Source organism: Brachyistius frenatus, unplaced genomic scaffold (genome assembly GCF_029030835.1).
Source record: "Brachyistius frenatus isolate BFR_SWC_R1_liver_20210118 unplaced genomic scaffold, ASM2903083v1 Contig_188, whole genome shotgun sequence".
Lineage (NCBI taxonomy): Eukaryota > Metazoa > Chordata > Actinopteri > Embiotocidae > Brachyistius > Brachyistius frenatus.
The window spans coordinates 82,631-99,409 of NW_027210787.1; the positions used below are offsets into that span (position 1 = coordinate 82,631).

Here is a 16,779-nt window from a genome sequence, read left to right on the forward strand (position 1 = left end):
ACTGCAACAGGTGAGAAGGTCGACTAAACTACCTGTGGCTCCTTAAATGGGGAAATGACGTCAGCGGTTACAGATGATTCAATGATTAAGCATGTTATTATAGCCATTATGAGATTAGTAGAGATGCTTTTTCACAGCAGTTGAACATTTGACCTCTAGCCTTTTCTGAACACCTGATGTAGAAATGCTGTACTAAAAGACAAATAAGTGTCTGAATTTTTGCGGTTTAAATTTCTTCTGTGTGTACGGAGTCTCCAAAGGGTCAATGTGGGAATAATTTAGCAAATACACTTTTTTTTTTGCGTTCCCACTAAACTACATACAAGTCGAGTGTCAGCGGCTGTGATCACAGCGCAAAGTGTCAACTGTATAAAATGTAAACCTTAATTCAAGTCCACACAAATAAGAAAATTCAACCCCATGATCCTGTTCATGTCTGGCTCCATGCTTCAGGATAGAAACATTCAAACTTTACACATCGGGGCTGAAAACAGGCAGGATACTTTTTTTCACCTGAGTTTGAGGCAGAAGACGTGATTGGATCGTCTGAATTGAAGAACGGCCGTGATTGGTCAGAGGTCTGATTGTTTCCTGGCAGCTAATGTTTGAATTTTCCATGTGAATTTTAACATTTTATTTTTTACTCTACTAAATGTGAACCTTATATAAATTCTGACTGTTGCATCAGCTGAAACTATCACTACTGTACATTTCAGAGCTGAATTTAAACCGCATGAAGTCAAACAGAAGTCAATTTAAAAACAAAATCTATAAATGTCTGGCCATTATTTGCTCCCAGACGTGGACTACAACAGGGGACAACAGCGAGGATGTATTGGTGCATCTGACATAAACCCGCTAACTGAACTATTACCACGTGAATCCACTTCTTTAAAACTGGAAAACACTGAGGATGACGTCATGTCTGGACGATATTAACGTCTGCATCGTCCCACTTATATCCTCCTTTAATGTCACCGCCTCCCTCTCGAGCCTCCATCTTGTTTCAGTCACTTCTACTGTGGTTTCATAACTCCGCAACAGGAAATATGGGTCACAACTGTAGGAATTAATACTTGTAAGGCAATCTTTATTGCACGTGAAATGACGAGCCTCGTCTTGACGTGATCTCACGTGACTCTCGGCTCGGACGTAACACCCGTCTGCACCGTTGGCGTCAACCACGTGGTGTACGCACCTGACGCCTGCACCCTGAACGGCTCCCATCCGATTTCTCCCCACAAAACTAGTTCTTGTCGCCAACTTTGGGCCGGGCCGGGCCGGGCCGGGTTGGGTTGGGCCGGGCCGGGCCGCCCGGAGCCCAGGAGGGCTTTAAAACGTCACAACACGCAGGTGCGCGGTTTATTTACAGGATGGACAGCTGCAGTAAACGACGCTGCAGCTCAGACCGACTCGGACCGGCAGGTGTGTGACCGCTCCTCGCCGCGCGGCGCTGCTCGGGAGGGAGGGAAGGAGGGAGTCGGCTCTCGAGCACGTTTGATGGACTTTTACAGAAAGTAAACGGGGGGAAAAAACAAACAAAACAAAAAAAAAACCAAAGCGCGTTTCGGTTTGATGTTGGCGGGAGGATGCGTTGTGTTCCCTCGGAGCAGCGCGGCGCGTGTCTGCGTCACAATTTAAAAAAAAATAAAAGGAGACTCGCCTCTCGACACAGTTGAAGTACGCGAGGTGAAAAATCGTTTATGTTGAGAACTAAAAGCAACATTTATAGCAGCAAAACTGAGACGAGCTTTCAGGAGGCAAACACAAAAGAAAACGGAGCAAACGGAGACACCGGGAAGCAAGGAAAAGCCTCGTTATTATTATTATTATTATTATTATTATCATCATCATCATTATATATTTGCTAGTGAGTAATGTCTCCTGCACATGAAATGTACAATGAATTGTGTGCCTGCAGTACAGAAACAGCTGACGTGAGTCCACATCTCTTCGGCCGGTTGATCTTTGACAGACGTGGTCCTGCAACATTCTCACTCTCAACCTGAACAATAAAACTGGATTAAGACAGATTCTCAGATCCACGTTCTGCAGACCTGAAGAAGGAAACCAAACCAACATCACGTGATTTGACCGGCGGCGGCGGAGCGGAGGGCGAACCCCGCGCTGCGCTACTTCATGCCACATCTGGAGACCACGTGAACGGGATCTGGATCCGAAGTGCAAATCGACCCCAGACATTTGATCTGGGACACTTTCTCTTTTCTGTTTGTCCCATCACGTTAAAAGTTTAATCCCCGTCGCGTGCATTGAAATAAATGGCGGGTGGTCCGTTAATCACGGTCTTCCGGTCGTTTCCCGACCGCCTCCCCTCACCAGCAACGAGACTTGTCTGTCACAGACGGCTTTGCGTTGGCACGGTTCTCAGCCACCTCGTCAGGCGGGCGACGGTCTGAACATGTGGATGTATGTGGAGCTACGAGCGGTGGGCTTGGACGGGACATCTCGGAGGTGCTATGCTGCTGTAGAGTCTCCTAAGGGGTTAATAAACAAATCCACCAGCTTCATTCTTCTCTCGTCTTTTCCTCTGACAATTTCTCTTTTTTATTTTTTTCCACTCTGTCCCCGCTCACACACACCGATGAGTTCAAGGGCAGCGCTGAGTATCCTCCGTCCACGTCGTCCCTCTTTTCCATCTTGTGTTTTCCCGTTTTATTCTGCTAATATATCCGTGTTTTTGAAAAAAAAAAAAAAAAAAAATTCAGGTAAAAAAGACAAACATCTATTATCCTGTAATTCCAACAATCCTGACTTGAGATTGGCCAGAAGGTTCCCCGTCAGTCCTGGGGGTCAGTAGGCAGGGAGGGAGGAGGAGGAGGGCTGCAAGGAGCCGGAGGAGTTGGAGCGTCTCATGTGAGGGAGGAGGTAGCTGTCCGAGCAGAGCTGGTGGACATCGAACCTGTCCTCCTTACGGTAGGCCAGACAGCGACGGATGAACGCCTGCAGGCAGAGGAGGGCGTGACAGAGTGGGATTAGATCACTTCCACCACTGTTACACTAACACTGACTGATACACTGATACACTGTTACACTAACACTGACTGATACACTGATACACTGTTACACTAACACTGACTGATACACTAACACTGACTGATACACTGTTACACTGTTACACTAACACTGACTGATACACTGATACACTGTTACACTAACACTGACTGATACACTGTTACACTAACACTGACTGATACACTGTTACACTAACACTGACTGATACACTGTTACACTGTTACACTAACACTGACTGATACACTAACACTGACTGATACACTTACACTGTAACACTTACTGATACACTGACTTACACTGTTACACTAACACTGACTGATACACTGACTGATACACTGATACACTGACTGTTACACTGACTGATACACTGATACACTGACTGATACACTGTTACACTGACTGATACACTGATACACTGACTGTTACACTGACTGATACACTGATACACTGACTGTTACGCGGATAGACTGACTGTTACACTGATACATTGACTAACACTGACTGTTACACTGATTATTACACTGTTGCACTGTAACACTGACTGATACACTGACTGATACATTGATTGTTACACTGATACACTGACTGTTACACGGATAGACTGACTGTAACTGACTGTTACACTGATACATTGACTAACACTGACTGATACACTGATTGTTACACTGACTGATACACTGATTGTTACACTGATACACTGATTGTTACACTGACTTACATTGATTGTTACTGATACACTGATTGTTACACTGACTTACATTGATTGTTACTGATACACTGATTGTTACACTGACTGATACACTGACTGTTACATTGATTGTTACACTGATACACTGATTGTTACACTGATTGTTACACCTTTACATTACTGAGGAAGACGCTTCTCTTTCATCACTATATCACAGTCCCTTCGGATGGCTGAACGTGTGCTAACATGTCACCGGATTTCCAAACCCAAAACATTAAAACTTCAAATACAGCTGCTGCATTTGGCCTTTTTATTCCTGTAAGTAAACTTGCAACACACCACATGTCTCAACTCAGCTTTGCTTACATCAAAACAGCGATCTGCAGAGCGAGACCATAAACATTTGTCAACTGTCAGACATGTTGCTCAATGTTTCATGTTGAGGAAACAGAGGGCTGCAACTAGACTAAACAAGGTTTTTCTGCAGATACGGGTCTTCTGCAGACCTTCACACCCACACCGGGGAGCGAAGCCTTGTGAACGCCCGCTTCTGTTTGGCTTTTTTTTACTTCCTGATTTGGTCATTTTGTCATGATTTTCCATGAAACGTTGAATTGTTTCATTTTTGTTTCTATGTCCTCCTTTGAGCTGCAGCCGTAAGACAAAGTTCATACAGTTTGTGTTTTAGTCGTTTAAAAAAAAAAAACATTCATCCTCCTAATTATTTAACCTAATTTCACATCTAGAGGCTGCAGTAGCGGGAGAACACATTTCTAGTCGTACTATGAAAGGAGAGAAAGCGTGCCTGCTACATGTGTAGGCTTTTGACTGGTACAAACAATCAAACTAGAGATGTGATATGTGATATATGATATATATATATGATCGGGAGTCTGCACAGGCTGTTTTATTTTGAAAATTGCCCAGATTTCCTTTGTTTTTCTCTGAATGACTTCCTGCTCATCTGATCTGGTCTGTGCAGATCGATGCGTCATCAAAATAGACGGGGCGCTGATTTTTAGCACAGCGGAGGTTTGAGCTGCTTTTGGATGCAGTCGACACACCTCAGTGCGAACGGTGGGGCAGTATGGAGTCATTTTCTGATCATTTTTTTAGTCATAGACACGAAATGTCAAACATAAAATATGCTCATCCAAGATGAAGTCGGCATGTCTTATTTTGTCCAAAAGCCAAAAATTCAGTTTATTATTGTACAAAGACAAAGATAAGCAGCAATTCCTGTAACTTGAGAAACTGAAACCTGTGAATGTTTCTAATTTTTCACTTCTTTTCTTTTGAAAAAAAATGCAGCTATAATAGTTATAAAAATAGCTGTTTATCCTTTTTCTGTCCATCGACTACTCTGACTCCTGATTAATCTTTTCAGCTCTACAAACTAAACATCCTAATGTAGGACATTTATATTTACTGTAAATATTTAAAGGCTGTAAATATATGTAAACATCCTAATGTAGGATATTTACAGCAAACAGTAAATAATGTATATTTAAATGTTCATATTGCCTCCTATGACACTTTTTGGTTCGAGGAGGAGGTGTCTTTTACATCGTAGAATTTCATTTTCCTTCAATTAACGTTCAAATATTGCATAAACATTATTTTCATGTCACAGGAGTGAAACGCCGGAAACATTTTTTTTACCAGCTGTGTTTAATACACCTGCCTGACGCTCCTTGTGTTTGGAGAAATGCGTGCGTGAGTGCGTGTTACCTTGGCCTCCGTGCTGGCCTGTGGTTTTGCCGGGAACTGAACCTCTGTGGCTTTGAGGATGGTGTTTTCCTGGAGGATGTCCTGCTGCGACTGATTGTGACCAAACGGCTGCAAACAAAACAAAACAAACACAAACTCACCACAGATCCGACGTCTCTTACACTGCATGGACTGCGCCTGCAGCCGCCGCAGCGGGCGGTGTTCATGCCGTACCTTGCGTCCGTAGAGGCACTGGAAGAAGATCACTCCCACAGACCAGACGTCCACCTTGTTGGAGATCTTCGGCGGCTCCTTCCCCACCACAAAACACTCAGGAGGGAGGTACCTGAACACACACATCCACGTCATACCATGTAGTAGAAAACTCATCCACCTTTTCAGATTGACCTGTCGGTCTGAGCGCGAGTGTGTCTCACCAGTAGGTGCCTGCTCCCTGTGATGTGAGGTCCATCCCGTCCACGCCGTAGTTATCATCGTCCATTATCTTGGACAGGCCGAAGTCTGTGATTTTGATTTCTCCACATGCAGTACCATCGACCAATAAGATGTTACCTGTGCGCCACGAAGATAGTGACCGTCAGTGATCAAATCCAAATGGGAACAACAGGTTATACCTACAGCAGTAGAATCAACTGCACTCCCTCCTTAAATCCCATGTGACCAGAGAACGCTGACATCGTGACTCTAGCGTCTTTCATTTCGTAGACGATTCATCCTAAAACATTTGGACTACGTGACCCACCAGGTTTGAGGTCGTAGTGGATGATGGGCGGCTTGATCTCGTTGAGGTAACGCAGCGCGCTGACGATCTGCATGACGATGGAGCGGGCCTCCTTCTCCGACATCAGCTTGTTCTGCTTCAGGTAGAAGTCCAGGTCATTTCCTTCGCAGAACTCCAGCACGGTGCAGAACCTGGCGACGACGGACACGCACACGGTTACATACAGGGAAGCAGGAGGACCAGCTGCTCATCCACAGGAAGTTGCTCTCAAGCGCAGGAAAGACACTTCCCCTCCCCCGGGTGTGGGTCAAAGGTCAGGGGTCAAGGCTTTCCTGCTGCCGAATAAGCCTTACTTAAGTTTCCAGTCGTGTATGTGAGCTGCTCAGATACTGAAGAAAAACTCCACGTTCAAACTCAACACAGGAGGAGTTTGGTGTGTTTACCTGGACATGAGACACGCAGCACTGTCAGACTGCCAGTTCCTTTAACTGTCCTTTGGGTCCGCGTGACTCCACCTCATGTGCTCGTTTAACGCTCAGAGACGGAAGTTAACTCTTTAAAAATAACTTCCATGGTGAGGGCATGCTGACACTGAATCATATTTTTCTGTTTTTTTTCTGTAAAATTGCTTTTACTCTCCCTTCTTTCCCCGAGCTGGCAGAAGTCTGACTTCGAGCCTTGAGGCAGATCACACACGTTTCACTGGGCCGGGCCTTTGCAAAAGGTTTGACACTGACTGATGTGCACCGTGCAAACAACAACAACAAAAACAGAAAAGCTTTTTTTTTTTTTTTTTTTTTTTGTATTTATAAAACAACCCAGTGCTGAGAGAGAAACAACCTCAGGATACGTGAACCCAGCAGGGCTGCAACTGGTAGAGGTCAGAGGTCACTCACGTGTCAGTATCCAGGGAGAAGTAGTCGTACAGTTTGACTATTCTGGGATGGTCCAGCTGCTTGTGTATTCGGTACTCCCTGCATGCATGCCTGGTAGGGAAGACAACGCAGTGAGTCCAACTACAGAAGCATTTTGTCTTTGTGTGTCTGAGGTTGTGTGTGTGTGTGTGTGTGTGTGTGTGTGTGTGTGTGTGTGTGTGTGTGTGTGTGTGTGTGTGTGTGCGTGTGTAGATGAGACCTACTTGTGGTAGTTCTCCTTTTTCTCCTCTCTCCAGTTCTTGTTGAGCTGGTGGATTTTAACAGCAGCGTAGCGCTGCTCAAACAGGTCAAAAGCCTACATATGCAACAAGAAAGCAAACACACACTCACACACTTTTGTCTCCAAACATATTGTGTGCAAAGAGAGCGAAAAGGAAAGGAGCCGTCCGGCCGTATAGACGATACCTTATAGACTTCACTGAAGCCGCCCCTGCCCAGCAAGTGCAGCAGCAGGTACCTCTCGTTCAGAGTGGGATGGTCTTTGAATCTGTGAGAGAAGGATGTTTTTTTAAATGAACACATATTCAACACAACACACTGCCAGTCCTAAATGTCGGTACCAGACTTTGATCCAGCAACTTTCTGTAGCTAATTTGTATCACGGGCCTCGTGATGCACGTTCAACCTGCGCTGGATACATTAAAGCCACAACTGTGGCAGCTAAAATTATGACTTGCATTTATCACACAGACCCTGTTCAAGTCTTGACCGCCAAAATACAAGATTACTCGGCAGGTTATGCTGAGTGAACTTACGCTGAGCTGTCCTCGTTGTTTATCCTCTTCAGCTCTCTGATATGAAGATTCCTAACTCGCTCCAACCGCTCCAACTCTGCTTGGATCTCAGCTTCCTCCTGGTGGTCATTTCAAAACAAAAGCATGTACGGCTTGCTTTAACCAGAAGGAGTTAAAAGATCTTCTCACTAGTTCTGGTCACACTCTGCTCTTATTGGTTGATGTTTTTTGCCACTGACCTTCTTCAGATGTCCGAGGCGGAGCTTGAAGATTTCTTCCTGCTCGTGGTACTCGGCGAGCGTCAGCCTGACGAAACATGGACAAAGTCAAACTCTCCTGGCAGAACTAAACTCTTTACCCACTCACGCCACGTGCTTCTGTTAGTTGACTCACAGCTGGGGCAGGGAGGGCTTGAGGAATGGGTCGGAGTCGTTGCCGTTGACCACCTTAGCTTTGCGCTGCTTGGGTTCGGATGTGGAGGCCACAGAGAGGGACGGAGACGCCGGGTTCGGAGGCTTCCTCTTCGCTAGCAGCTTCCTCTGTCGCTCTATGTCCTCCCTCTGCTGGTTGATGCCCTCCTGTTGCCTGCGACGGTAAACAGAAGGAGAGGGAGGGAGTGGGTCATGTGGCAAATACTGAAGCAGACTGGTTCGCTTGTTAAGCTTCTGGCTGTGAAGCGACGCATGCGCTGAAAATTCACTTGTGCCTCTGTATTTCTGACGCTTCCAGCGACCGATGCAAAATAGGAATAAACCGGAAGTTGATTTGATGCACATGTTTGGATGGTCTCACTTGATGAGGTTCTGGAATGCATATCCGTCAGTCCACTGCTCCGTGTAGGACGCTCCGTGTCTGACGGTGGTGAAGTGGCCGAGGCGGAGGCGATCCTGCATGCTCTTCTCGCGACATGACTGCTTCTCCTGGGTGCTCTGTGGACAAAACCAGACAGGCATGTACAGCCCGTTAGAAAGTGATGGGCAGGGTAACCGACGCTGTCGCCATACTATCAGCTAAAGCCTGGCTCAGACCACACGATCAGATTAGACAATCAAAGAGCCATCAATTCTTGCTGTGCCTCGTCTTGCCGGCAACACTACGAGTCTGACCTGAACCAATCATCGTTCATGTTTGTGCACAAGTTCCTGTGTCGTCAAGGACGAAGGCCAACAGGTTTTCAATCATGGCAACTGTGTGATGCTAGCGGTCCTGTGCTCTGGGTGACATCAAGGAACACATCGTAGGCTGGTAAAAACAAAACAATTCTGACATGCTAAACTTTTCCTCAGGGTGTCATGCAGTGTCCCAGACGCTGTTCCTCAGTTACGTCACGCTGCGAGGACATCTGACGTTCCAGATGTTCATAATCGTGCCCGGCCAGCGACTGATCGCGTCAAAATCACCCTAAATTTGTGTCGTCTAAAACCACCTTAAAGCAAGAAGGTGTTTGTCATTCAAGTTCAGGAAAACAACAGAATGTTTCAGTGACCTTGAGGTTACACACCCATGCAGAATAAAGGTGCATTTACTACAAAAATTACAAACATTGTATGCGCTGAAGAAGCTCCATGAAGCTTAATGTTACTGAATAAAAGGTGCACCACCACAGTCCCCCACCACCACCACCACCACCACAGCACTGTGCAGTTATGTGCACCTCCAGCCCAAGAAAGGAGGAGACCAATGGAAACCAGGTGACTGGTAAAGAACAACCTGAAAAATCTACCAACCCAAACAGTCTTTCTCCCTCAGCAGCTGAGCACCGGAGCAAAGCTAGAACACCAGAGAACGCAGCACTTATTATCGGAGGGAGACGGCGGTGTTGCTCGACCACTGGTGAACGGCAGCACCTTTGTAAGCAAAGAGCTAAAGTTTACTGTGTAACACGATAGCTGCAAGAACTGCTGCTGCCGTGTCTCCGTTTTCGGTTTCTCTTTCCGTCCCATAAAAAGGTCAAAAATGTAGTGAACTAAACGTATGCAGAATTCATGCAAAGCACACCTTCTCTATGAGCAGCTTCTTGCTCATGGTGATGCACTTGTTGAGTCTCTCCTTGTATTTCTCGAGGAGTTTTTGCTGTTCGTCGATCTGCCGCCGCAGGTCACAGTTCGCCTGTTAAAAACAACAACAACAACAACAACAACACAGTCTAGTTGTGAACATGATGCTCACCCGGCATGACAACATGTAGCGCGTTAGGCAGGCGTGCTCTCATGCACTCTCCCTCACCGGCAGGAGACAGACTATGAATGAACTCACCCTGAGCAGGTCATCTATTCGTCCCTCCTTCTTTTCCAGGTCCAGACTCTTGTTGCTCTCCAGAGCAGCAAGTTTCAGGCCCGTCAGCTCCGTCTAAGAAAGTCGGACAGACCGGTACCACTGAGAGGTTTACTAATCGATGCACAATTTATACCACTTAAATCATCTCGTGTCACATCAGTGTGTTTCTCCCGGGTGACCTACTGACCTGGACACATTTGCTCGAGGAAGCTTTCGGGTTGTGTTCTCCGAAACACAGACTGGTTGGAGAAGAGCTGTTCTGCCGGATCTACAGATACAGAGTCATCTTCAAATCTCGTAATAACATGCAGAAACTCCGGTCTACTGGACGCAGACGACTGGTCACAAATCTCCCGAGTAGATTTTACACACTGGGGACATTTTTTTGAGTGCTTAACGTCAATATATATTTTTGGAGCTTGTTTTTGTCACGAGTACTTCTAGGCAGAACACAAATATTACGTGGCAAAAAGCGACTTGTATTTTTCAGAGGGAGGTCGACTTTTCGGAGCTTTCGCACCGCGAGTAAAGACATCAACCAATCATACAATATGTGGAAGTGGACCGGAAGTCACATCACAACTTCTAAAGACAATGTTGATTGTTTGTGTCTCCAGCCACGTGGTTTTAAAAAAGACAAAGGACACCAAAATTACAAAGACAACAATCTGACATATGGACTGATGGTGCGTTCATGAGCAACTGGGAAGTGGAAAAGTTCCAACCTGCGAGTGGGAGAAAACTCCTGAACGCCTGTCAAACTGGGAATATCCCACTGGGAAAGTGGGAGGCTTATGAGAGCTCAGAGATGGAGGTTTGATGTCACTTGACATGGCAGCGATTGCGGTGAAAGGAAGAAATGTACTTGCTGTGAAATGCTGGTTAGCCGAGCCTGCGTAGTTTGCTAGATGTGTAACCTGTTAAAAACAGCAGGACATCGTGTAGAAATGTCGGGTACAAATAACTTTGACTTCCTGAGCTCCATTTCCTCCAAAATCTCCTCTTCTTTCGTTGAGAAGAGGAGAAGCAGCAGCAGGTCTTGATCACGTGATGATCTTTTCTTTTTCTATTTTTTTAAACAACGAGCCGATTCAAATCTATCCAAACTGGGTTTTTTAAACAACTGTCGCAAATTCACTTTCAAAGTGCGAATAGTTTTGCTGCGGAATATTTGCAGGCGAATACTCCACATTTCCGTGTGGTATATTTGTCACGTCCCCGGTGTGTAAAGTGCCTCAAACTTTTTCTGAAACACTCACGATCGAGCTCGGGGCGGAGTGCGAGTTCTGCGGAGAGCGGCGAGCTGATGGGAGGCCTCGAACTGGACTGGAACCATTTCCACCCTGAAACTTTGCAAAGAAGGACAACTTAAGAATCTGTTTCAAAATGATTACGAGCGCAACAAACTGCAGCAATGGCTGTGACACTCACATCAAAGTAGTCGCTGATCTTGGGCCCACGTGTGGACGTTTTCCCTGCACAAACAATTCAAGTTTCAGTGGGAGTTATCAGTCATTTAGATTTGCCCGTTTCACAGCGTTTTAAAGCCGAGCTCCATCGTACCTTGACTACTCTCTGAATAGGTATCGGCTTTCCTTTTCCTCCCTCTGGACGATTCAGAGTGCTTCTTCTCCGGGGTCTGGGAATCGATATGAAATGAGAGAGGAAAAATAAAAGAAAGAAGAATCATAAATCCCCAGTGTTTCACCAAACAAAGCAGCATCCAGTGGTGGTGTTGAGCAGGAAAGAGCAGCAGGAAGAAAGAGTACATACTGAGTAGGCAGGGGAGCTCCCTCTTTTCAAATCAGAGTTCTAGGAAGAGAAGAGAAGAGAAGAGAAGAGAAGGAGAGGTGGAGGTGGTGCGAGACAGAGAGAAGAGTAGGCTGTGTGAGGAAAAAGCACTGACAGTATGGACGTGCACTTCACTGTGCGTCTTCTTAAGATACACAACTGTCTGGTGTGTGTTTTACCTCAGACTCCTTGTCGCTAGACGAGCCAAGACTGCCGTAGCTGTGGTTCGACGATTCGTTGGCCAGACCCTGCACAAAATAAGTCATCAAATGAAAACAGCTGTCCCAGGTGCGCTGTGCTGTTCAACTTCAGTGACATCATGAAGGGTAAAGCGAAACAAAGGCTGGAGGAAGGCTTTCAGTCTGCCACGTCGAACAGGAATCCAGACTTTCAGTTCTGAGGTGTGTCACTTGGCTCTTTTCCACTGCACGAACTTTTCCAGGAACTATGAATCCTTTTTAGGAAAACAGGAAGGTTTTTTTTTTACCTGCTTCTCCACCATGGGAATCATGGCATCAAGAAGACCGACTTTCTGAAGACTTCTCATCACAATGGGGTTAATTCCCAAATGAATACCAGCTACAAGGCTGCTCCAACTTCAATCAGCATTCTTTGCATTGCAGGCGCGCGCTGCTTGTTGCTAGTATTGATATTACGGGAGCTTGGGATTGGCTTTTCTTATTACTGACATCCAAAACAATCTCTCGTGTAGCTCTGCTTGTGAGAAAAAAAACTGTCTAAAACTGTTTAAATCCTTAATGAAGCGAGAAACGGGGATGCATTAAAGGAAGGAGTTCATGAGGCTCTTCAACTCCAGGGCGAACCGTGTTTGTATACGCGCAACGTAACTCAAAATGGAGGTTTTCGCTGTTGTGAGGTGCGGTTACCTTAGCACCTCCGCTGGTGCTCCCAGTGCTGCCTCCCGTGTTGCCACTGACAGCCCCCGTGAACCTGGCCTCCAGCAGCTCCTGTCTCCTGGGGTCCAGGCTGTGCAGCTCCTCCATGGGGCCTGGCATGAGAACATGGGCACAGTTAAGGTGAGACTCTTCATATTATCCCCCTTTCACTAGGAAATCAGAGCAAAGCACATTCCTGTGACAAAATGACCAGAAAAGATTCAAAATGAGCGCTGCGAGAAGGAAAAGAAGACAGTATCGGGGAGGGGATTCGAGAAATATTAGTTATCAGAAAAACGGATTTAATTCAAAGGGGAATGAGGTAGCTCTTCAAAGATGTCCTTTCAATCTGCGGTGGAGGATACTGTACATGAGTGACAGTGCATTTATGACCTAAGCAGAAAGGTCATCGTACCACTGGGGAGCCAGAAGGGAGAAGAGTCGAGGCTACCAGTCTGTCAACACAAACATCTTCAACTAGCTCATCTATTATTTTGTTAGTTACACTGCCACAATGGCCTCATTGCACAGTGCTAAACTAGTCTCTAACATTTCAGGATCTCAGTACCTCAGAGGCCTGGCAGGTGGAGAACAACTGCAGCTCAGATAAAGACAGTGGAAGTTTTATCCCGAAGTGAAATCTTTCAGCATGCTGCCAACGTCATTGAAAAATAGATGCGGTGTGTCTAATTGAAATGCTGCACGTGTGCATCAATGTTCACGTTGAATCCGGACATCTAGGCTGCGCAAAAGAAAGCCTAGTTTCCCATTTAAATGAGCATCAGTTTTTAGATAGATTGTCAAAAGTCTCGGTGTCAAACCTTTCAGCTGTAAATCAGAATCACAACAGGCACAGAAATGACACTGAAACTCCCACATTCAGTGTCTGCTGTCTGACTGGGCCTTGTTCGATAACAACCAGTTTCCAGGGAAAGATCAACACAGGTCCTCTGCTCCCTACTGACTGCTGCTGCCTCTGCAAGTGTTTGTTTCCTTATTGGACATTTCCTGGCTGTCATCTTTACATAGCTTCTGGCACAGGGGCAAGCCTTAAAAGGCATAATGGACATTATGAAACCCCTGGGCGGTGAAACTGCGAGCACACTACAAGGCCTACAGTATGTGAGGTTATCTGAGGACAGGGCAGAGAGTGATTAGGGGGTTAATTAATCTAAACAGCTGGAGCTTCAAAATGCAGCGTTATCTTGGTTTCATAGCACATTCATGTTTGGACTCTGAAGCTGGATATCAATTTCCCAAAGATCTCCTCGGTGGTATTTAAAATGCAGATCTTTGGCTCGAATCAACTTGTAAACAGCAGAGCTGTCTAAATATCTCACCACAACACGTCATGTGATATAACTAATGATCTGAGCTGGGACATTATACCCAAATGCTGCCGCTTATCAGCACTGTTTTTGGTCACATCACATCCAGCAACTCGGCAGCACGGGAGGAGTAAATAACATCGGGTCGGGAAAAAAACATCGTGGTAAAAAAAAAAAGAAAAAGAAAGAAAAGCTGCAGTCAAACTGGTCAGAAAGTAAAATTCACGGCCTAAGTTCATAGTAGCAGTCAGTGACGTGCATCGCAATGCATTAAAAGATGCATGCACGGCTACGTGGTTTTAACATGGCACTAGAGGCTGTTGACAGTGTTACTATCTGTCCCCCCCCCCAAAAAATAAATAAAAAATAACAAAACAGGGTTATCGCATCGGCAGCTAACCAGAAATCATGTAACCGGACGGTCACACAAACAAAACAACCAGCTAGCGATGCCTTTGTGCAGCCGTGATAGCCGGCTGCTACTTCGAGACTGGCCATCAACCGAGCTGACAGCTGACGTTTGGCTTCCAATTCACGGCATCAGTGAACTTGACATCCATCTTTACTTCAGCGGACGTTAGCGCGACACGGCCCGAAAATAACCCACTTCTCCCGGAAAAGGACACTTTTTTTTTTTTTCTTCTTTAAAAAAAAAAAAAAAAAAAAAAAAAGGAGAGTAAGAGTAGGTCGTGCACTCAGTGAGGGAGGAGAGAGAGAGAGAGCCGATAATACCTTCCTTGCTCTTTGCGGTCGCCGTTAGATGTTGTTGAGAAATCGTTGGGGACGAGGAGAGCTGCGACCAAGATGGCGTCGCCTCCAAACTTCCACCACCACTTCCACTGTTACTTTGGACACTCATGAAGCCACTTTACCGCCGAGAGGAGCCAGCGTACACACCGCCGATCGCGGAAATCCCAAACTCGCGACCATCGCTTTTTTTGAACACCTGCTGCGAGCCGGGGCGGCCCGGGGTAAACGCGTAGTTGTTGTTTTTTTGTTGTTGTTGGTGTTTTTTTCTTCTTTTCTTCCCAGCCCGTATCTGCGTCGCTAGACGTCTGGCATGTCGTGACCCGAGCGGGTCCTGCGGAGGAGCGGCTTCCGTCGAGACTCGCTGAAACGGATCCAACGTAACCTTTGCATGATGACCGCACCGCGCGCGCCTGTCAGCATCCAGTTCGCGAGCGGAGCTTTGATTCTTCTGCTCGCGAGCCTATCGCGAGGCTGGCGCGCACCCGGAGCTGAGCAGCAAAGCGCGATGTGGGATGGCGTGACACCGAAACCAGACGCTGATCTGGGATCGTTTCACCCTCCGCCGAACCAGCCCGAGGTTCACCGGAAGGCACCGCTCGGCGTCGACCTGAGAACAGCCCCTTGTTTTGGTGAAAACAACAAACACAGGGAAAAAAATGGCCGAAAGTTCTTGTCTGCTCGAGGAGAAGGAAGGAAAACAGACATACATATATGTACATATACATAATATATTAAGTGTATATAAATACAAATATACAATATATATTAATTATATATAGGCCATATAATGTAAATATGTAACTTATATGATATACAATTAATATTTATATATACACACACACATACACTATACATATATATATATACACAATACATTTTATACACTATATTTATATAATATATATGAGGATATATATATACGCATTTATATATACATACACACATTTATATATATATATATATATATACATACAGTGTATGTGTACAATGTGTTTAAATTTGACAGAAGAGAGGGAGCATGTACTTGTGTTTCTGTTTGTGCTCGTGCGTGTGTGTGTGTGTGTGTGTGTGTGTGTGTGTGTGTGTGTGTGTGTGTGTGTGTGTGTGTGTGTGTGTGTGTGTGTGTGTGTGTGTGTGTGTGTGTGTGTGTGAGTAAATGTTTTGGGTAGGGCTGTGGTCTTGATATGCTGTTTTTCAGTCTTGAAATACAAGATGCAGAGAGGAGGGGGTGCAGGTGGGAGGATAGTGATGTGGTCTGGGCTATAAGGTCTTTTGTTCCAAATTTGGTGCAGTGCATCAAAATGCCTTTGCTGTCTTGTGGGGCAGCACACAAAATACACTCTCTCTCTGTCACATCCAACTGTTTGGCCTACATCTTTCTTGCAATCCTTTTTAATTTTGCATCAAAATGTATTTCTTGTGTAACTTGGGCTGTGCGTGGAGAGTCAACAAATGTGTTTTTTCTTCCTCGGGAAAATATTTTTAGCCTCTAATATTTCAAAAGTTAATTATAATGTAATCAGACAGATTCATATTAACATTCAAAGTGATAGTAAACCCCGGCTCTCCTTGCAGTCAGATTGCATCAGGCAACAGACTGAGGCACAGACAATCATACTGCACCTCATATGCACCTGCCCATGGTAACCTGATTTTTTTTTTTGGTCACACGGTTTCCATAGTAACAGAGCAATAGTCTTGACAGGCAATGAGGAGGATTGTATAAGCAGTCTACTACATTACACTACTACACACTACACTGCGCGTAGGCACACACACACACACGCACACACACACACACACACACACACACACACACACACACACACACACACACACACACACACACACACACACACACACACACACACACACACACACGCACACGCACAGTC

General features: G+C 45.7%; 1 protein-coding gene across 3 annotated transcripts; it reads right to left on the reverse strand.

Moving 5' to 3' along the window:
• Positions 1–1,675: 1,675 nt before the first annotated feature.
• On the reverse strand, positions 1,676–15,453 carry LOC138632564 (serine/threonine-protein kinase tousled-like 1-B). 3 transcript variants are annotated; one of them, XM_069718219.1, is made up of 22 exons: positions 14,867–15,453; positions 12,798–12,919; positions 12,090–12,158; positions 11,893–11,931; positions 11,683–11,758; positions 11,551–11,594; positions 11,379–11,462; positions 10,307–10,387; positions 10,099–10,191; positions 9,841–9,951; positions 8,635–8,771; positions 8,236–8,427; positions 8,082–8,148; positions 7,864–7,961; positions 7,514–7,595; positions 7,312–7,403; positions 7,070–7,159; positions 6,195–6,364; positions 5,869–6,004; positions 5,666–5,777; positions 5,453–5,560; positions 1,676–2,961 (listed from the first exon to the last, which is right to left on the reverse strand). In XM_069718219.1, the coding sequence occupies exons 1-22, from the start codon at positions 14,991–14,993 to the stop codon at positions 2,812–2,814; spliced, it is 2,280 nt and encodes a 759-aa protein (XP_069574320.1). In that variant the 5' UTR covers positions 14,994–15,453; the 3' UTR covers positions 1,676–2,811. The 3 variants fall into 3 exon arrangements, with proteins under 3 accessions (XP_069574320.1, XP_069574319.1, XP_069574321.1); XM_069718218.1 differs by having other exon boundaries at positions 11,379–11,468; XM_069718220.1 differs by lacking the exon at positions 11,893–11,931 and having other exon boundaries at positions 11,379–11,468.
• Positions 15,454–16,779: the final 1,326 nt, after the last annotated feature.

Excerpts from the sequence above, each read along its gene's own strand:
- LOC138632564 (XM_069718218.1), bottom strand. The coding sequence starts at position 14,993 with ATGAGTGTCCAAAGTAACAGTGGAAGTGGTGGTGGAAGTTTGGAGGCG. Across the intron at positions 8,428-8,634 it reads GCATTCCAGAACCTCATCAA|GCAACAGGAGGGCATCAACC; the intron begins GTGAGACCATCC and ends TTACCGTCGCAG. Across the intron at positions 7,596-7,863 it reads AACAACGAGGACAGCTCAGC|ATTCAAAGACCATCCCACTC; the intron begins GTAAGTTCACTC and ends CTTCTCTCACAG.